At 41.5% G+C, this 22978-nt stretch overlaps 1 protein-coding gene across 2 annotated transcripts in view; it reads left to right on the top strand.

Annotated features, from left to right (window-relative positions):
* The window catches only part of LOC105836386 (homeobox protein caupolican), a 71174-nt gene that overhangs the window by 16843 nt on the left and 31353 nt on the right, over nt 1-22978 (top strand). The window contains exons 1-2 of one of the 2 annotated variants that reach the window (XM_028194329.2): nt 5607-8017; nt 19968-20360. In XM_028194329.2, coding sequence (XP_028050130.2) covers nt 7967-8017; nt 19968-20360 — 444 coding nt within the window. In that variant the 5' untranslated portion in view covers nt 5607-7966. Of the gene's footprint in view, nt 1-5606; nt 8018-19967; nt 20361-22978 lie in introns of those variants that run through there. The other variant, XM_036282679.1, reaches the window with a different exon arrangement.

Raw genomic sequence — 22978 nt, 5'->3', positions numbered from 1 at the left:
CTTTGCACCTGATTGCGGACGCCCGAGGAAGAGCGCGGGAAGGTTGCAGCGAGGCAGGGGAGGGAGAGGGTGAAAACTATCATGCAACGTACGCGGCCCACGAGGGTGACTGCGTGTTGTTGGAGCGCGGTTGATACGCCATAGGCGTAGGGATTCTCCGAGAAGCCTGTCCTTTGGCGTTTTCTCCCGCACGAACTTCACGTGAACTCATGCGATGTTTATAAGGAAAGATACATTAACCTTACGACTTGTATACATACTTCCTGATGTGGACCATTAAAAGTGCGGACTATTAAATGCAGACGTTCTGGCGAAGGCCTAATGCTTCCCGTTACCTTCAGCTTCCGCTGGCTCGTCTCTATTCCGCTTTGAGAATTTGAGAAATGAGAATTTAAATTGATACTTTACCAGGAACTAAACAATTTTGATAAAGTGTCTTGCTAGATACGAAAATAATGATGTGGGATAATAAGTATTACAAAAAGTTTTGGCATTCTAGCAACCAACTTGAGTTTCCCCTGAGCATAATTATTTTGGCTGTCCAATGAAATTATTTTCAGATTTGTATCTAGTTAAATTTTTAGATATTTTACTAAAACTGTTCTTTTCGTGTATACATATTGTATTTCAATGCGAAAAATCGAGTTAAATGTAAAAACATTTTTGGCAATATCTTTTATTTTAACATTGTACCTGTTGTTGTCGTATTCTGTCGTGTGACTCGTTCGACTATTTTGTCTACAAAGCGTATCGCAAAATCTATCGTGATGTTGCAAGAAATCCAGAATGTATCGCGACGCTTGTAACAGGCGTGTGATATGTTTCTGCATTCATAAACAATGAATAATAGCTGTATAATGGCGTCACAATTGCGATACCGCGATAGCGACTAAATGCGTGCTTTGTAGTATTTTCGTGCAGTGTCGCCAGCCGTCATTTCCCGACGGTTTTCCCTTTTTCTCTTCCCACGCGCGGCATAATCGCCAACCGCTATTGACGCTCTCCACGACTATTCGGATGGCAGCGTGTGCACGTTGCAGCGGCTCGAAAACGCGCGGCCGGAGACAATAAACAGCGCGGGTTGCACGGGGAACGAGAATAGAGGGACGTCGCGCACCCGCGTACATCCGCGCCAAGGGTCGCGCTTTCAATGAAAACCACTCCGACAATTAGGATCGGCGAAGCCTAACAATGTCTCCATGGTACTCTGCGTCCAACCGAATTCGCTCGATCGCTCTGTTATGTCGCGTCGCACTGTGTGCCGCAATGACGCGGAAACCTTTCTCTTTCCGAACCTTCGATTGAACATGCACCATATATTACGCTGTAATGCTCAGGTATCGGAATTCTTGCAAACGTTGATCGCAAAATATTTAAAAGTTATTAACGTGAACAATTGTCGTCGTCTTTTAACTATTCCATGTTATAAATAATTTGCTACATTATTTTGATATACTTAATATACGTAATACATAATTGTTTGTTGTACTTTTTAAATCTTGTAGAGTGAAAAATCACTCAGAATTGTGAATTTTGATTTTTGTTAAGGTGGCAAATCACTCAAAAAACTCTACAAGCTAAATTGTCACTCTTTTTGACATTTTAATCTACAATATTTAGAGAGTTATTAAAAGCATACGGCTCTTAATGTAACTGTTGACCTGATGTAATCTTAAGCGACCTCGTGAGGCTCAATAATTGACAATAACAGTGTACAATATTTCTTTTGACAAAATGCAAAGTAAAAAACATAGTCTGCAGATCAATATTATTGTGCAATCAAAAAGTGCATTTTAAACGTGCGATTCTTTCCATAATCTTTTAAAAATAAAATAGCAACCGGCATAGGCATTTTCGTAGATATCGTTACGTTATGTATGGGAGTGGACGTGTCCCTCTCACGTGCGGCATAGAATGGAAATGCCTGGCAACGGGCGGTATAGGGGAAACCCCGCGGATTCGGCTGTTTCGAGGCGAGAGTGCGAGAACGAAAGCGAACAAGGGAGTCATCCGGATTTGCCCCTTTGTATTACCGCCCGCGCTGAAAGCAGTGTTTCCTACTCTTACGCCAAAAAAGCCTCGATTTATTTCTCCGGACGATCACGCATCGAAACGGTATATCGGGACCGATAAAATCCCGCGGTGACTGATGAAATTTTTCCTCTTTTCGGCTACACGACGTTTCCATCGGTTCCACGTGTTACGTCGTGACGCACGCGTAATGCATATTTATTGACTATTATTTTGTTATCTGCAAAAACGGGACGAGTGTCTTATCTACTTTATAAAAAATGTAGTGTTACCAAGTATTTCGAGTGATATATTATATACATTTACGTAAAATTAGAACATAATGTACACTGAAAAAAAGTTACATAATAATCAAACTTTGGTAAAATTATTAAAATTATATCTGATTGATATAACCTAATATTTAGTAATATTTAATAATTATATTAATAATACAAACATTATCTCGGCTACTAAACGATTACTAAATATTATCAAGCATTTGGTTATTATTAATCAAACCGATTTAAATAAAATTATTTTATAAAAGCTTAGCTATTATCTAAGCTTGATTATTATTATTACTAAACTCTTTTTTCAATGTACAAAAATTAAACTTTTTCCTTTTCGGTTTGCGACTTTTTATAAGAGGCCGATTATGAGGATTTTAAGCCGCCTCGATATAGTATTTTTCGAGGTTCTACCGAGGGCTGTAGAATCTGTCCGCGCGAACAAAAGAAGAAGAGGTTCGACGAGTGAGTGAGAGGGGCGATGGAGGAGCGCTGTTGAGAGCGCTGCAGTTTATTTCGGTCGGGTTAATTAGTGTTGCCTCGCGAGGTTTACGGTTGACATTTCGTTGGTCGTTCGTTCGTCGTTCTACGGGGGGAAAACGGGAATGAAGAAGGTGAGGAGAAGGACGTACAAGAGGTCTGGGGAGGGGATCGGCTTTTTTTACGGCAACATTCTGGTCGGCCATACCGTGCCGAAGAGGAAGACGAAGAAGTCGGCGCAGAAGTGGTATGGCAGAGGAAAACGGACGGAGGAACAAGGACGTTCCGACCAATAAAATTGTGGTGCCCCTCGAAGGTATCCCGAAGGCGCCGGGGCAGTCTGGACCTCCCCTTATTAGCTTCCTTCTTCCTACCTTAGCACGCTCGTCTCAGAAACCTACGTAACAATCTTTTGTTTTATTCCACGGTGTAAATCGCACCATTCTATGGCATTTGAATTAGACCCGCTTTTATAATTCCGCCGCGGTAGGGAACTAATGATTTACCTTTGGAGAGCGGTAAAACCAATGGCGAGAAAATCTCGTAAAAGTAGTCGTAAAAGCTAGCCAAGATATTTCAACAGTATAATGAAACAAGTTCGATGAATGGAGTCGAAAGAGAAGAATGAGAGTTGAAAGAAAAACGTTGAACGCAACAATAAGCGTTCCTCTGTATTTTTTTGCCATAAACACATTTGAAGGGATTTATTCGTGAAGATTAGAAAAAAAAACTGAAGAGCTTGAGAAAAAAATGGAGCTTGTGCCCAACTGGGTCGATGTTGAGATAAAAGGGAGATGTTCCTTTCGGGAACAAGGGTGAGAAAGTAGGAAAAGAGATGGACGGAGGGGAGGTTTGGTGCCTTATTAAGCATCCTTATCGTCGGAGACAGGCCGAGTGGACATGGCCGTTTAACTTTTACTCAACCTGCGAACAAGTAATGGGATACACTGACCGGTGAGATAGGACCTGACACAGTTTCCCCTCTGGTAGAAATCTTCGCCTTATCAGACCCGAAAAACTTGACGGCTGTAAACACCAAATGATCCTGCGCAGTTTGACCGCAGATATTCTAACCGAGATTTACAACTGTCGTCCAGTTAGGAACGTGACTTGTACACAAACAAAAATTGTATATTTTCTTGTGCGTACTGGTCCTAAATCCATGAAAGCCGTTTTAATATTTTGAAAGTGATAGAGAGAAACGTTGCGATGACAGTGCGACTGCGATCTGTAAAAATAATTGCATACTGTACAATTTCGCGGCAGATAAGCCTTCTCTTTCCGTGATATTATTGTTACTTTTGTCCGTAAACCGCGCTTGAACGACGGTATAACGGGGCGAGTGTAACAATAAAAACTGACGAACCGCGAGTACTGTTTTACCCCCGTAATCATAAATGTTACGTCCAACGGTGAAACACAAATGGACATTCAACAATCCGAGTGATATTTTCACAACGCGCGCCAGCTGCCGCCACATTTCATTTTGTCACCACCGCATCCGTCGCGTAATTCTTCTCGTTTAATTATTCGACGTCCGTCACGGCGAACGGCAACGCCGTAGACAATATTATTGTTACATAAAATCCGATACCTTTTATTTCCTGATAAAATATCTTGTTACGTAAAAGATAAAATCTCATCACGACGAATTTTAAAAAACAACTTTGTAAATTTTTTAACTCTAATATAAAAGGAATTATTTCTGCAACATTGATTAACTTCAATCATAGTTCATTTTTTATATCACTCAATTATATCATGTCATGTGACAAATTTTTTGTCACATATAAACTATTACACCAATATCATTTACCTCATCTATGAATATTTGTCTAGCGAATATAATGTCTGATATTTACATGGGAATTTAGTATGTTAACATGAAACGAGAGAGGAAACAGAACCGTGTTGAATGTGTGGCGAAAATGTGGGGGTGTTTTGTGAGTTCTCTTATTTGGTATGCGAGCGATGATCTCCAGAGAACGAGAAGGATTAAGCGAATTATTGTGTGTGGTTTCGACGTGGCATGTGACTTTGAAGGAAACTGTGACACCAGCTACGTTGTAACAATCGTGGTGGTTTCAGGACATGGTTTCCTCAAATGTTTGCATTCTAGCATTGGCTAGCTCGTTATAAGGGCGTGATCGGCCAGGTCACCCAGGTTTACGCAGAACAATAAATCATCCGAAGGGTCTCACGACCGTTTCCTCGAGGAACCTCGGGATACAGGTATAAGAGCCTCAAAAGGATGTTTATCTCCCGAAGACCTCGTCAACCTGTCGGCTAATCCTATTAGCGGCGGTGGATCTTGTTGCATCGCAACTACTATTTTCTCGTTGTCCCCCGGACAGCCTGTCGACCATTCATCCCTTCACCCTTGTTCTCTAGACATTCGTACTTTCAAGGGAGCTTAGCTCCGTTTTGTTTGCCATAAGTATACTCTTCCGTATATTGATACTTGAAATTTTTTCGCGATTGGTCACATTCTACTACTAGCGTATATGTGTACGTGTGTGCTCAAATTAAATAATAATAATAATAATAATAATACGATTATCAACAATAAATAATTATTCTTATATATGGACAATAAATAAATTGTAAAAATAATTATTTGATAATTATTTTTACAATTTATTTATTGTCCATATATATGCTATGTTAAATAATTTTAATTTAAAATAATGATATTTCTTGCATTTAATTTAACAAATCTATAAATTATCTAGAGTTCTTGGATGGTTATTGGATTTTGTTTGAATATGGAGAAAATTTTTGTACAGGCAAATAGAAATCCCTCGCTCTAATTTAGCGAATAAGTATTTTTTGCCCCCAATTAATGATTTTGGTCCATTCGTACGATTTAATTATCCATGAAATTATTCCAAGTAACACAATATGAGATAAATCCTACGAATAATCTGCTCGTGAAATTTTCTACGCGTGACAATAGACTAGAACAAATCTTTGGCTCAAGAATTGGCGCCAAAAAGATACAATAGTATTTCATGCTACGACAATCTTATTTTATAATTGTACAAGATATGTTTCACAATAATTATGCGTTATCTGTTAATATGCTACTATGAAATTCATGAATTTGCAAATTTTCTATTTACGAAATATATTATTTGTAATTAACTTTTAACTCAAAATGAAAATTATGTCATTAATTATTAATATAATTTGGTGTAGCAGCGTCAAGAAAAATCCAAATTCATGAATAATTTTATGTTAATTTCTGATTTATTGGATTCACTTGTATAATATTACGTGTCTGCTCGTTGCAAAATTTCTAGTCGACTTTGTTGTTAAATTTGATATCATTTTTTCATCTTTATGTTTTTTAGCTTGACTCCAAATATTTTTCTCTCGGGGTCGATTATTATTCGTTATCTATTTCATTAAAAATATTCATTAAATGCATTAGAAGAACAAGCTCGAATATTGAGAATTATTAAAATTTTTATCCAAACACAGAAGGTTTTTTTGTTTTATGTGATTAACTGCAACGACATAAGGAAGAATATTTTACCGCTTGAAAACCAACAAGAAAAACTTTCGCGTTTAAAGACCTATTGTTCTTCAATCGCTTATGCGTGTTGTGTGACTGTTTACACCTGTACATATGCGCGTTCGACTGTGAGAAAGAGGTAATCGTCACATTATATTGTTGAATATTAAAATATATCTATTTGAAAATTGATTAACGTAATAATTATAAATTGTAATATAATTATAAATTATTTTATTTAATAAAACTTTTGAGAAAACTAGCTCATCTTACAATACAAGATAGTTTGCTCCATTTTAAAAGTAAAATTGGTCTAGTTATGTTAGTACTTTGCGAAAAGTTTCATGATCTTTGCTTCATGATAGTTTGTGATTTTATGGGCCGGACAATAGGTGCAAAAGTAGTCCGCACTCCTTACAAGGACGACTCATGGGCGGCACGAGTGAAGGAGGTGGAGGAGGAATGTGGATTTATTTAAGTCCCTTGCCGTCGGGTTGACAAGAGTAGAGCCGCGTAAACATACTCGTTTCTCCTTGTTCAGTCGTGGCCGTGCAACGTCCCGTGGCGAAGCAAGGCGTCGCGACGTAGCTCGCTAGATCGTTCGTACGCCGGTGATTCCCCGGTGGTGAATAGAGGGGACGAAAGGCGTCGCGACGTCGATGGGCACGTTCAGAAAACACCACCGCCCGCGTGCCAAGCGCTCGCAACCAATCGCCGACGGTCGAGCAGCCCGTGAGCCCCGCCCCTAGGCCAACGAACCATCTCGCGATTGCTCCGTTTCATCCGAATCCGCCCACGTCGGCTGGTGGGGATAGCGTTGCTTTCGGTTTTCCTCACCAGAGGGGGAGTCGTGACAGAGCGGAGTGGAGAAGCCCGCTGAAGTGGTGTGAGTGGTGCCGAGTCAGTCGCAGACTGGAGTGCCCTGTGAGAGCAGGGGACGGACCGAACGAACGAACGAACTGTGAGCTCCCTATACCTAACCGGTCGTGACGCTTCGCTCGCCTCTCTGTCCGAATGTCCGTCCCGTTCCTTCGGTGTTGTCAACCTGATACCGCTATCACGTTTCGGTGCTGCGTCCCGTGTTGTCAGCTGTTTTCATCACGCGACGTGTCGCTAGTCGCGAATCATTCTGTGCCGCAGCAGGAAGGAGACGAGTCATCCCCGGTGTCGCGCATCTACGCCGACCTCGTTGCTCGTCGCTCTACTGTGGGGCGGCATCAAGGCAGAAACTCAACAGGATTGAAGTGCGCGTAATCCGTATAAAGCGGCGCGATGACACCACGTTGACGAGTCGAACGTGGCTGAAGAAGAAAAAAACGTGCGTCATGAGGCCGATCACGGCCGCCCAGGACTTCGGGGCAGCCTGATGGCACTCCTCGCCGGCGGACGTTCGTCGCGCTCCGTTTTCTCATTTCGTTTTCCCTATATGTCGCTACGATATTGTCGCGCGTAGAGAGACTCAGTGAGAAAGAGGGAGAGAAAGAGAGAGAAAGAGAGAGAGAGAAAGAAAGAGAGAGCGAGAGAGAAAGAGAGAGAGAGAGAGAAAGAGAGAGGGAGTGTAGTGCGTGCAGATGCGTTTGTGCCCTGATCCTCTTTGGTTCCGCAATATATTCAGAGAGGAAAAGACGAAGGCCTGCACGTAGACTCAACGCCCGCAGACTCTCTAGGCATGTCAGCGTACGCGCAATTCGGATACTCGACGTATCCGACGGCATCCCAGGTAAGATTATTAATTAAAAGTGTAACGATTCAGTAATTATGCAGAATGCTTGTCGAATCATGAGATAATCGCCGGAAACGTAGGTCGTTTCACAGTAAATTATTTTCTATTTGTCTTGGTGTTAAAAATTTATCGCTTCCGTCTCACACGTGACTCTCGACGCGTGGTTCGAGTGTTACATCGAAGATCTCGGTGCAGGAGTCAAGTATCTTCACCTCAGCTGATCTTCTTTGGACGGAAAGACGAAACGTGTAGCTAAGGAAATTTATTTCTCAATTGTTTAGCCGCTCAAAATTCAAGTTTACTGTCGCACAGAACTAGTCACACAGTTTTCCTGTTTTTTTTCTGAAAAGCTGCCGGCGCAACGTCGTATTTTACATTTATCGTACGTAACACAATCGCGTAATCGCTCATTTTACGTAAGTAACTTACCTCATGTCGGGATCGTGGAACGAGAGCCGATCCGAGCGGGTTTCGAAGAAGCGGAATTCCACGACCGGTCGTTGCCAATAATAGCGCACAATTAACATTCGCGCGGGTTTGCTCGAAGAAAGCGAGATCGCCTAGAGATCGCGCACCTGCCTTCCTCGTAAGCAGCAGTGCCGTGAAGCTTATAGAACGAACTTGGAGCTCAGCGACGGCCGTCGGCTCACGAGCGTGACGCGTCGAGGAAAAGGGCCGCATTCTAATGCCCATTTAACGCAAATGTAGCCCCGTCTGATGTGCCTGATCCCTCGGATCAATGGGGATCGATGCCTATGCAAGGTGCAAGCGTCATTCAGTAGCATTGCACCAACACAGAAACAATACCAGGAAATCACGTCTAACATGAAAAATAGCGACGAGAATACCAGAATCTCTTAATTTTATTAGCTCTTAGTGTGGACAGTGCGTAAAAATATGGCCTATGATTAATTAGTTAATCAATATTCAACAATATGAATATTTTCGCACAATTGTCCATAGAAAGTGGAAAAGATAGGTAAAAACAGAAAGAGTTCTGTGTAAACAATATCGTTTTAAACGATCACATATATTATTGACAAATCTTTGTCAATATTGCACTAATATAAGTATAATTAATTATATTCTATTACTTAAGAGGATTAATTAATTATCACATTCTCATACGCGAAGGAAAGCGAGCGCTAAAATGCGAGCTTCCTATATACGATATGATATATTCGAACGCGATAAATTTCTTTTTTTTCAACGTTAGCATCCCCCAACCAATAAGAGCATTGGACTGAGAGCTGCTCTTACTGCGGATGATCGACGTGCGGCTGTGGACTTTCCGAACGGAATGATAATTAAAGAGTGTTATACGTTTGCAGCGCCGCGTGACGCTTACTTAATCAACGCGTTACTTAACGCGCGCTTTCTTTCTTTGTGACGTGCGCGCAAACATTGGAGGTCAAGCGAAAATAGAAAATTCTGTTTTGAATAAATTTTAAACCGATCACGTTACATTAATATGTGTTTAAGCGAAAAAGGAACATTTTGTATTTCCATTAGATTACACGCCGACTGCGAATGACAGAAATAGCGAAGAAGCGAACAGCTTGTCTATGTGAAAACAGTAATTAAAAAATGGTAATAAATACTTGCTTGCCCGAAGGCTGAGTAAAAGTAAGCTCTTGCGATCTTTGACGTTAAATAACTCTAATTCCATCCAGCACGTTAATCGGATTTATTCAACTTTTGCGCAAAAAGCGCAAATACTCTCTAAATATAATTTTAATACGTGTGCCATGTAAATAACAGATTATACCGTTGACAAGTTTTATGAAATGTAACTTTACCGTTAATTTATTTATTTTTTGTTTGGAACGATATCGATGTGAAAAAGGATTCGTCATTGCACTCGTGGTCGATAGAAAGAGATTGTCAAGTAACAAGTCTCGGCATGAATAATAATTTAAAAATATGCCAGAAAAACAACGTATGTTCCAAAAGCTTACGCGAAAAAATATCGCGTGATACTCTAGCAGGTATCGTAACGCTCGCATAAATTCATGTTCGCTGCAATTGCTTGGGGACACAATATTAAAATACGCTGTTGCATATGCGGGATGACAAATTAATGTTAACAAAACGTTGGACGATATGACATTATAAAGATGTATTATGTATCAGTTGTCAAGTTAAATTAGATAGGAGGTAATTAAGATTCTAGTGCGGTCCGCAGTGAATATTCAGCCGTGTGTTTTGTACCATTTTGAGTTTTTTCTTCTTGGTTGATACTATGCGTCAAAAGCCACAGCATTTATCAGAGATTGCTCGAATTTTATTTGATCAATTGCCATTTAATTACGTAGAATTGAATATGAAACAAAAATAATTTTAATAACAAGCCGAATGCCACTCTCAAGTGAGCCACGGAGATTCGTAATTATATTACATTAATTGAATTGGCACTTTAAACGATAAATTAGACTCGAGGCAATCTCTTTCATGCGGTGAAAAGAGCTAAAAAAAAATTTCCACAAAAGTAACAAATAAAGGTAAATTTTTTACGAGAAGATTTTCAACCGCGAGCTTGTCGCGATATTCGAGAGGAAGCGCGCGACTTCGCGGACATCCTGTTACGGATTATAATTTCACTCCCAGCAAACTGAACGACACATGCTCGATAGTTGCGGAAGATGGTAACGGGACACTTCGGAAGAGAGGAGGGGAGAAGGGAAATAAATAATCCTCGATAAAAGCGGCGCGCGCGTAAAGCGCATCGAGGGGTCGCGCAGGTGCGGCCTGCGTCCGACTCTTGGCAACAATACGGGCAGGTCCGCCCGCATTGCCATGGTAGATCCGCGTTGCAACGTCGTCGAAACGTACGCGCACGCTGAGGTGTCTTGTCGTAATCCGCGGACGTGCGATGCGCCTTCCCTTGGAGGAAAAAAAAAATCGCATCGAGGCCTCCTATCTTTGCCTATAACGAGCTAAGAATTTGCATAATCGCGCTGATGAGCAGCGATGCCTTCGCATCATAAACACACCGTTCCCGATCGATTCATTGGGACGTGAAGTAATTTGTGGTGAAACTTCGCTCGCCATATTTCGACGTGGCTCGCGGATCGTGCGCGTTATTGCAATATATCATGCACTTTCGATATCCCGTGAGATTACCGAAGTTATGGCTTTGTTAGAGTTGCGTTGTTGAATGCTAACATTTAAGCAACACCTGTCGCTTCGATTTCTCAAGATAATTTGCGAAGTAATCACAAGCTGCTCGTTAACTCGTTAATTTTTGTTTCGCTCTGTAACAAAGAGTATCTCGATACTGTTAGGATGTGTATACGTTAAAAATATTAGGGAGAAGTTCCTGCTTTATTAACTTTTTAATGTGAAATTAAATGTGGGCCAGAACGTCACGGCGATGAGCCGTTCGTTTAATCGCAATCTGCAAAACAACGTGCAAATGAAGTAAGAGATCCGGTTGCAGCGATTGTACCGTTGGAAACTTCAACGAATGATTAACATGTATATATGAGTAGTAATTATGTATAATTATCTAAATGGCGTTACGAAATTTGTCATGGTTTGCGAACGCGCATTGCTGGTCCGTGCCACGAGATAATAACTATCCTGTACCAATGATTTCTAAGCATATACGATAATTGATGTTTATACTCTACTTGTAACACGACTTACCGTAGATAGAACGGGACGAGTCGTAAAATTTACAATTGTAATATTAATTGAGAATTAATTCGACAGGTTTGATTAACTAATAAATCGCTACTGAGATTCCTCGTCTCCTATACATCACATTCATATATATATATATATATATATATATGATTGTGACACACAAACACACACACACACACATTGTTTATGCAACTGGTTGCATTTTAATGTCCTATATACCGTACATGCAACATTAAAACACATCCAGTCGCATAAATAATTGTAGGTAGATGCATACTAATATCAACTTACTTCACGGTTGTTTAATCGTCACAGACCTCGTTATAATTAAAACATAGGTTTAAAGAAATGAACATGACGAGAATCACGGGTTTTCATTCAACTCGACGATTCTTTTTCCGCTGGGATCAGAGGCTGCGTGTCCCTGCAGCTCTAATAATCGTGCGTATCAAAAAGGTTAAACTTTCGAGCACAGTGACGCGCTACCGCGCCCCGTCATTCAACACCATCGCTCTCTATCTACGCTCGAGCATCGTGCTCTGTTCGCTAACAATAAGTTACACTACCGTGATGGCAATAATGGGAATCGTGCAACGCGGTATATCGTGCTCCGCTGCATATAATTACGAGCGTCGACACGGAAGCACCTCGGCATCCGCGATATCGATTTTCAGGATCGTGGTCTGTACATTCTCTCTGTCTCCCTCTCTCTCTCTCTCTCTCTCTCTCCTCCGTCTGTCTGTCTCTGTCTCGCTTTCATTCACGCCGCCCACTTTTTGCGCTGTTCGCGGCCATTGTTATCGCGAGGGAATCGACGTGAACCCTTGGCAGAGGAGTGACGCGAGAAATCGACGAGCTGGCTCAGCTGCGAATGCGAGCGCTTCGCTAATCCTTGCCACTCCTCTTGTCTTCATGAACCGGTAATTAGGCGATATCCGACTATCGAAAAGTCGTTACAACGCAATAGCGCTAAGTGACGGAGATGTATGAGACTGAAGGGATTGAATTAGAGGAGCAATTGCCCTACAAAAACAGTGGAAATCAATACAAAGGGGGGATACATTGCGTTACACGTACTTGGCTTCCCTTTGCACTATGCGGACACTTTTTTTTCTCACCGGTCATTATTTATCGGTTAATTATAATTTATTAAGGATACACCGTCGATTCGTGCGGAACTTTTATTTCCAATAGCCGCGTATCTTTAATGATATACAAATTGCCGCGCCCGTGTAATTACAGAGTAAAACTACAACTTTGTTGGCCGGCTCCGCATCGGTTACAATAATGCCCGGCGAGATATTAGCCTTTCATTTTATGCTCTTCTCACGATCGCATGTCTGAAAAGAGAATTTCGAGGCCCCGCTCACTTCGTTAACTCGCATTATTATGCCGTCGTTATCCGGTTATACTTTGTTATTACGCGCTGTTTATCTCGTATCACGCGGGATTTGGCAGCGGCATGAAAACACCGTCGCCCGATGATTGACGGAATCGGCAATTACGCCACAAATTCTCGCACGTACTTGCCGAACGGTCTCGGTTGTGTGTCTCGCCTTTACACGCACGTCGCGCGGAAACCGGTTGCCGGTTTAAAGGTGCACGTGTCTCATCCGCATAGGAACGGCCTCGTTTCGCCCGCGCGCGCGCGCCTCGCGAATTCATCACTCTCCTTTTTTCGCGAGTTTTGGAAGGGTCGACAGGACGGAAATCGCCGATCGAACCGAAAGAAGCGCGCCTCCTCCCGAGAAACGTACGTAAAAAGAAAATTGTTGGCTCTTGTATAAAAAGAATTATTTCTTGTTCAAAACAGATGGTAAATAATTGAATAATATTATTTAGGGCCATTAAGAGAGAGGGAGAGAGGAGGGGGGGGAGGAGAAAATCTGGTTCGTAATTTGCGAAACGCACGAACGAGCGACGTTCGACGTTTCTTCGGCCGATTTAATTCCAACGGACTGGAGCAGCTCGTAAGAATTTCCCCCGGCGTCGATAAACGCTTCAACGAGCCGTATAAAAATACCCCAAGTCGTCCGCGGTACTCGACGTTCGCGCCTTCTTAATGTCGAGTTACCGCCGCTTTAACAGAGTCTTTAACGCTTCAAATAGATCTCGCCGCCCTCCGACAGGCATCCTCTTCCGCGCGCGCGCGCGCGCGGTGACATTTTTAAAGCTATGCTCGCGGAACTCTCCTCTCGTTGTCTGTCGCGTCTCTCTCTCTCTCTCTCTCTCTCTCTCTCTCTCTCTCTCTGTCTCTTTCGGAGACGGACGTAATTAACGTGAAACTGCCGCGTCCGCATTCGCGCCCGTTTAATGCCCGCGACTTTCGTGACGACGACTCACTCTCTGCGCGACAGACATCGAGTTAACTAATTAACAATTCGTCCAAATTTGTAAATCCTTATATCGTCACTTGTTACGGTATCGTATTGTATGATCGGATTCTCTAGATACGATTGTATCGGAATTTTCTCCACGCTTTTCCAATTTGCAAATTTGATAGATTTAAACACAAACAAAAAAAAATTAGTCTCAAATCTATAATCATTTTCATATAATATATGCACAAGAATATAAAATCTTCTTTAAAGAATTTGTTAATCTTGAATAAATTATGCTTGCTTACATTAAAAATTTTGTACAATTTTATCACGAAAATAAAAAAATTATCGTAGAATAATTATTATTGATTAATGAGAATATTTTTTTGAGTAGTTTTTACTGATTTAAGAGAAGAATTTTTGGCGAAAAATAAAAATGTCTTGAAACAAAATATTAAAATTTTTTAATATTATCAAAACGATCACACACATATATATTCTGTGCTTTTTAGTTGGCCATATATTGAAATAAATATAATATTGAAATAAAAATATATTTTACTTAAAATTTAAGATTATCAAATTTTTTTAAAAAGTATTTTGTATTCTTACTTATATATAAGACAGTAATTATTGAATTTACTTTTTTCTGTTTAGTAATTTGACATAGTCATTGTTTTTTCGAGTGGAAATAGGAAAGGAGTAATTAATTATGTTACGTCTGCCGAGTAGCCGGTTTCAAATCAAGTTTCTTTTTGCGACGTTGTTTTTCGCAACTCTGCAGATTTCCCGACGAGAGATGTAACCGACATCGCGTGGCGCTCTGTTAAATTTTAATTGAAGATCTCCTCTGTCTGCACGTTATAAAAATCGCCATGCTGGCTAATTTGTCGTAAGAGGAAGGGGGGCCCGTAATGTCGTACAAGAGGTCCAAGGTGGAAAGGACGAAGGGAGAGAGTCAAGATTCTTGCCTGCTTTCGTGATGGCTGTGATTCCGCTGAAGAGAAAAAGATATATGGCGTGAGACACGAGAAAGAAAGAGAAAGAGCGAGAGAGAGAAAGGGAGAAAAGAAGAAGATAGAAGCTGCGGCGCGAGGAAGAAGTGGTCTCTGAGGAAACGAAGGCGAGCAGAAAAGATAAGCCGCACAGCTCAACCTTTCCTGTCGCCATCTTTTCAGTATAAACTGTGGCCACGTAATTGATGGCTGCCAGTCCATCGTAATAAATTTACGTTTGTCTTTCAGGAACATAACTAAAAGTAATACGATTCGAGCGAACATTGTTTGATGGAACATTGGTTGAAGGATGTAAATTTAAAATAACCAATAAAAATCTTACTTGAAATAAAAGAAGAAAAGTACAGTTTTATTTATCACAACTTTGTATCGCAATTCATTAATATAGATTAGGCAAGCGTTTAATAGTCGACGTTACGTGTCGGTTATTTTCTCGTGGATGATGACGCATGATTAACCCCCAAGTACTATATAGTTTCACTCGGACAGATGTAATCCTGTTTATACAGGCCGAACGTAACGATGCACATATAAGATCTGTTTCTTGGGGGATTTTAGTCTCTCCGGCTTCCTTCTATCCCCTTCGCTCGCACGTGTGAACACTCGTGCATGTTTATGTAGTCGCATATAGTCGCCTACAGTAAAATGGAATTTTTATACACTGATAGAAAAATGTGCCATATTTGTGATTATAAATGCATGCTAAAATAATTATAGTCAAGAATGTTATTTTTTATAGTAATTACTACTACAATATTAGTAATAATAACCATATGGTATATTTTAAAGTCATAATTTATAGTGCAATTTTTTCATAGTGCAATTTTTTCATATTACTGTAAATATGTGATTATTATTACTAATATGATTGTAATAGTTACTATAGAAATGATATTTCAGATCATAATTATTTTACTATGTAATTATAGCTGCAAATATCATATTTTTCTATTGTGTATTGAAGATATAAAAAATCATACATTAATTCTAGAATTATGAATTATTTATGATGTACGCTAATACTGAACACACATAAAATTTTTGAGTAAAATTATTTATTACAAAAAATTACAAAAAACAAAATACTTTTAAGACCGACTCAACTGACAAGAGTTTATTGAAACCAATCAATTAATGATTACACAACGTTACACAACATTTTAACAACTGGTGTAATTATAATTCTTTTTTATGTCAACTTTAATTAATTTCTTGGTTAAATTGAACACGGGAATTTGGCCAATGTTTCTTCTGTGCAGATACACAGACCTCAGTCATTAAGTTTACGATAATTTATGATTTTAGGATCAAACGTGAGAAAAATGCGCGAAAAAATTAAATAACACAATTGCATGGAGTTTCAATAAGGATGCAAATTAGTCAACGAAGAAACAACTTGCGCGTAATACATTTTGTTGCAGTTTTTCTCTGCGCAGCATGAGAATGTAACGAAATCAAAGCTATTTGACATCACCATTCATTGATTGTGTCACTCTGTCGCTACAAAGATCGCTACTTAAGCTGTACATGGTGAAAGTTGCAAGCGAAAATGCTTTCTGTCTGGACAAAGTGACGAATCTTGTCAATTTCGCAAGGTAGATTGGTGGACTATCTCGCGATTAATCATCGCGATAGGCTACACACTGATTTATTATTATATTTTTTGAAGGTGCCGCTTATTTAATATATTTTTTTCTTTTTTGCGATAATGAAGATTATCGATCGTGCGATAATAATTCGACTACGCGCTTTCATGGCCAATTTAAACACGATTTGAATTAAGAGACGTTCAAAGTGAAAAAAATGCTTTATACTAAAAAATTTTTTAAACATGTAAAATATATATTGTAAAAATGTAATATATTTACGAAAAAATTTCTCTGCGTTATACCATCCGGCACTAAAGTTTGAGGGAAATTGAATGTACCAATGATTACTCGCTATTAACCATCATTTGTGAACTTCAGGAAACTTTGGCGACATAACTTTCCACACATAAAATTAATGTTAGATTGCGGCCAAGCGGGACGGCGTAATACCATTCAAGAAATCGTGCCGATAATAGCCGCCATTTTCCGAACAACGTGAAATAAGCGAGCTTTCGCCACTCGTATCTTTTTTTCATGAGGAGTAGAAACCTACTTGAGCAGCGATACCATTAAACAAACCACAAATATCGGACGGTAAAGGGAATCCAGGCATTCTCGTTGCCTAAGCCTTTTTCGCGGACGTCGTTACTCAAGCCGCAAGTATCAAGGCATGAAAAAAATTTAGGTATCCTTGCTTTCCAAGCATTCGCTCGCGGGTATAAGGATAATCAGTAGTGCGCACACGTATTTATAAAATACGGATTTTACGAACTTGGAGTTATTTCTTTCCGCGTGTTAGCGTATTGTTTGAAAAAGAAAAAAAAAAGAAGGAAAAAGTGGTACGCTACTGTGCAGAGCCGAGGAGAGAATTCTGTCGGCGCGGCCTCCGCATCGGGATTCCGCACAGGATCCTGGATCCGACACGTACGGTTACTCGAGGGGTTGCCTCGCCAACGAGCGCGTCGCGAAACGATCGGCGACAAGGTGGTGTGGTGCACACGAGAGAGAGAGAGAGAGAGAGAGAGAAGCGGAGGCGGGATAGGACCGTATCACGGCGCGGCTCCTCTTCCCGCACCACGAGAGATCCGAAGGGTTTTCGCGCCGGCGACTGCCGCGGGGGTGAAAGTGGGGTCTTAAAAGGTTTCGGTGGGAAACCCAGCAGGGCGTGAATGGCTCCAGACACGCTGGAGGTGCCCGGAACGTTTCGTTAGTGGCGAGGAGAAAAAGAGCGCGAGGAGGAAGCCGGGGAGAGACTACGGGCGGCACATACATACACGCGTGTCGCGTGTTGTTATGCGTGAACGGGGACACACGTGCGCCCGCGCGCGTAGCGTGTCCCCGAAACCCGTTGCCACGTTACACCACCACCACCAACGCCACCGCCACCATCACCATCGCTACCACGCCACATTATACCACTACGACGAAAGTGCGCGCGGGGTCTTTGTTCCCGAAAGTTTGGGTGTACCTCGTTCTTTCGGCGCGGATCCCGCGCGATGCGACGACGCGCCGCGCCGCGCCGCGCCGCGCCGTCGTCGTCGTCGTCGTCGTCGTCGTCGTCGTCGTCGTCGTCGTCCCTTCGCGCCCTTCTATTTTCGCAACGGCGCGCCGGCCTCCCGTGTTATTTCTTGTGAAAATATGCGACGTTATTGACGCGCACTCACGGAAAAATCGATGAGCGCCGGATTGTAAACAGCGTGAGCCGGAAATGGCTCGGTGTTGCGGAAGCGGCTCCACGAATGTTCTCACGGAGCGGATAGTTATGCAGATGGTTCATTGTAGATCGAGATAATTATGCAAATCATTGAAACCGCGTAATTCGAGGCATAAGCAAGGCAGCTGAATGCTATATCGGGTATCTTCGTAAATTCTTCATATACGCTTCTAAAAATAAAGGAACACAGTTGTCGATCTATATATTATAAGGAAAAAGCGTGACGTATGTAATGACCGAACTTCCGAATAAACAGGAGATCGAAATAAATCTCGTCTCCGCGGCATTGCCTAACGACCGAGAGACAGAGTTTTGTATATTGTCGCGTGTTGCGAGAAACTATGGGAGGCTGCCATCGGTATATTATATATATATATCATAAATAAATAAAAACTTGGCTGCGATTCATCGTATTTTTGTCAAACGCCAACTTTGAAATTGATAAGCGGCGCCGCGGCGCGGGCTTTCAATAATTCACGAGAGAGGTGAAACGCTAAAACGCGAAGGAGGGAATCGTTTGCGGGAATAAAGTTCTCGTCGATCCTATTCGTCACGCGCGGCGCCGCAACGTGGCTACGTGGGCGTTTTCGTGGGTGATTTCGACACGGTCTACGAATAGAAAGGTATATACATGCGAAGAAGCGAGAAAGAGAATGATTCGTTTTCCGGGCTCTCTCTCTCTTCCTCTCTCTTTCCCTCCCTACATGTAACGGAATGCGGGAGAGCTGTCGGAGAGAGGGCTTTATCAACGCAGATATACAACCCGGCTCGTCGCGGCGGCTCTCGAGCCTCCCGTCCTCTCGAAATAACTCCGCGCCCTTGCCGTATTAATTACCGGGATTCATTCCGTCCTCATTTACAATGGGCTAATTTAGCGTGAGGCAACCTCGGGCGCGATCCCCTGCGCGCACGTGAGAGTAACGTCTTTCCGTTTATACGAACTTTACGAAGAGCTATTAATCGCGGGAGGAATAATCGCTCTCCGTTACGCGCCGAGATTATTTCGATGAAGCTGAATACGTCACGGAAAATCCATATATCTTATGCTATTTTTTTTTTTTTTTTTTGAGCGCGTAATATATTCTCGTAGCCTCTTCTAAAAATGAAGGCGACGGTTATGTCGACAAATTGATCATCGTAGAATTTTCGCACAAAGAAGAAGAAAAGGTAAAAAAAACTCAGGTAGATCCTTTTTCCTTACCGCCTACCTTGCCAAAAGAGGGGTTCTATTATCGCTTATGAATATCGGATTTTGAGGTCGCCGTGGCGATGTAAGCTAGTTTAGTAAAAAAAGCACCGAGACGCACTTATAGAAAAAAATAAATCTTTCCGCTTCAGTCGCACGTACACGTGTAGTACATAATGTATGTCCTTATCATGATATATTTATGCATACGTGTTTACGTGAGTAGCCGTTTTATGTGTTATTTGTATGTATCTACGTTGACAAATGAAGGGAATGTGAAATGAATTTGTCCGCGGAGGCAAAGCCTCCCATGACCGCGCACGAATATCGAAGTCAACGAGAAACGTGTTTAGTTGGAAAAAAAAAAAACAATTCCTAATTTCATAAGGAAATGTATGGACGCTCTCCGCGTCGTGCATGCGCGCAATTATACTATGCTAATGAAACGTATTGTTCTTTTTTTTGTTTTTCAGCTGCTGGTGAGCGGCGGGCAACCGACAACGGCGACGTCGCCGGCGATGTCGGGGGGTGCGTTGAGCCCGGGTGCCCTGTCGCCTTCGTCTACGGCGACAACGACGACGGGGGTCGGGCCCTCGGGTACCGGCGGCGCCACGACCCCCGTAGGTGGTGCCGCCACCGGGCCCGGCTGTTGCGAGAACGGTAGGCCGATGATGGCGGATCCCATGACGGGGCAAACGGTGTGCAGCTGCCAATACGACAACGCCGCGAGATTTGCGTTGACCACTTATCCTCGGATACCCACCGCGACATCCTACTCCTCCTACCCCACGCCGACACCCTCCACCACTGACCAGGGGCCTTACCCCAGCATCGGCATGGATAGCTCTGCTTTCTACTCGCCTCTGGTAAGTTGTCTTCCATTTTTGACACGGCAATGTCATGTTTTTTGACGCATTAAAAAATTGTCAACAAATAATTTTGGCGGATATTAGTTTTTATGTATCAGAATTGTCGCTACAATTAACTCCAGAGTGGATGAACTCTCGCTCAAGTGCTAATTCAAATTTAATACGGTTTTTGTCATTAAAATTTTCATAGTTTAAAATAATATTTAATAAGATTTTTAGAAATTCTTAATTTTATGAATAAACTTTCATACTAGTGTTAATGTAAGAAAAATATGAGCATTCTAAGGAAATACGTTATAAAAATGTAATCAAATAATAAACCATTATTGGTTATGATTGAGATAATATTGTTATGAATATATTTGAACTTTAATCTTGATTTTTTTTTCAATAGTTTCTTCACAGAAAGACTATTGGTATTAGAAAACAAGTAGAACTTATTTTGCTGAAAATTTAAAAAATAATTGTTACGTTTTAAATTATAAATTAATTTCATTTATTCTGTTACAAAGAATTCAAGCTCCTTTAACGTTGTCTTAAATTTGCTGTGATATTAAAATCATGTCGCCAGTCCCTTTGTCAAACCTACGGGAGATCCCGTCTCGTGCTTTGCAACGTGTAACGCGGCCGTTCCCGGATGCAGATTGATCGATTCGTCGTACTAGGCGTGCCGGGCGATTATTGCTTCTCCAGTATTAACTTAAGACGGATTAGCACGTGGTGTTGCCGCGAATTAGCCTGGAATCCGGCGAACGGTACCCTCTCTCGGACGTCAGGATCACGCGACCCCCCCTCCCCCCTCGATTGCCCCGCGCTCCGGAATTCGTGCGTCTTCGCAGGCTGGGTACCGGCTGCGTCGAATTATTCACCGGTCCCTTTCTCGAGGAGCGGCCGATAATCTCGTTTAAGTTTCGATTCGCGGAAGGCGAAGTCGCTCGTTACGTTCTCAAGGGGCTGTGCCGGTGATGAATTCGCGCGCATATGTCACCGGGGAATCCTCCTCGACTGACTATGCGTTTACTGTATTCAATGTCTCGGTCCCGGAGAAGAGAGGAAATCTAGCGAAATGCGCGTTAAATTAGTTTCGCACAATTTAAAATTCGCCACAGAACTTTATCTGTAATTTCATTACCGTGTCTCGAAAGTATTGTCTGCAGTTCGAAGTTACGTCTGCAAAATTAATAGCTGCTACACTTTCGAACAAGAACTGTATTCTGTACGTACACTGAGAAAAATGTATTGTTGATTTGGCAAAATTTTTTCCAACTAAATTGAAATGTTGTCAGTTCAAGAATTTAACTTAAATGTACAAATTTCAATTCAATTATTCATTTAGTTAGTTGAAATATATAAATAAATATAAATACTTGAATAGACCAAATTTAATTCAGTTGAAAAATTTAGTCAAAGTTAAGTTACAATATTTTTTCCTTAGTGTATGTATAGAAAAATACGTACGCGACAAGATAAACGAGGACTAATTTTCTTTTGTTATCTCTTCAATTTTTCACTTACCCGTATTTTGCCCGTGAGAGATCCGTATGGATGTACTACATTCACGCTGATAAGCACATTTGATGCCATCCCGAAAGAAAGTGTGGTAGCCAATTAAATTTGAATTTATCGGGCGATTACACTAATTGACTGCTTTTAGGCGGCGTTGTCGATTAATGTATTCCTCGCGCGCGGCCAACGGCCCGAGATAAAAATAGAGTCGCCATGGAGAAGAAAATCTAGGAAAAAGGAATCGTTACGATGGCTAATAATGTAGTCGGAAATTGCTCCATTTCACGCTGCGATTCGATGGCGTGAGGATTTATATCCGCCGCGATTCATCGCGTGTAATACATTTGTAGGCAGAGGCTTATCTCGAGTGAAATTCAGTGAATGCATTTACCATTCAGGAGACACGTCTCATTCTTCATACGTAATTAGCAACATAAATTTGCGGGCGCAATTTTTCAGATCGCGTGTAAGCAACGTTAGTTGCGATCTCTCATCGGTACAACCCGCGGTTGGACTAACGTATCACGCATTTATGAACTGCAGATGGAATCGTCATAATTTGGTGAAAAAGGCAATGAGAGATCATCTGTCAAGGGAACGCTATTTTCACATGAAAGCGCAATTATCGTTAAAATCAACTTTTAATAACGGCATTATGCGCGGCATAATCAATCTGTGACGGCAATTTCTGTAATGGCACGGTGCGGCGTGCTATTGACGTGTGCCGTTAATGTGTCATTACCTTGTATAATCAGATAATACATATAGCTATCTCTACAGCGTATTTTCATTTTCACGGATGGCAATGTTTGTACGACTGAAAAAGCCATCGGCTTTTTGATGTTGCCGCGTAATCAGTGCATGTTCTTGGACAGATAACGCTGATACGACACGGCCTTTATCTGAACGGCAATCGTACGATATGTTTCGCGATGTTCTATTCTTGTGCATCGAATATCGACTCGGTATACTTAGTTTGCAAATTAACTTGAGCCACGTTATTACAGAATACAAATAATTCTGAGATTTAAATGGCCATCGGGATTTACTACTCCGTTAAATTTGCCGTGTCATTTCACAGTCAACTTCACGAGATAATAATATCACGA

This window comes from Monomorium pharaonis, chromosome 2, assembly GCF_013373865.1.
Source record: "Monomorium pharaonis isolate MP-MQ-018 chromosome 2, ASM1337386v2, whole genome shotgun sequence".
NCBI classification, from domain to species: Eukaryota; Metazoa; Arthropoda; class Insecta; order Hymenoptera; family Formicidae; genus Monomorium; species Monomorium pharaonis.
The sequence above is the reverse complement of the archived record's forward strand: the minus strand, read 5'-3'. Positions and strand labels throughout refer to the sequence as shown.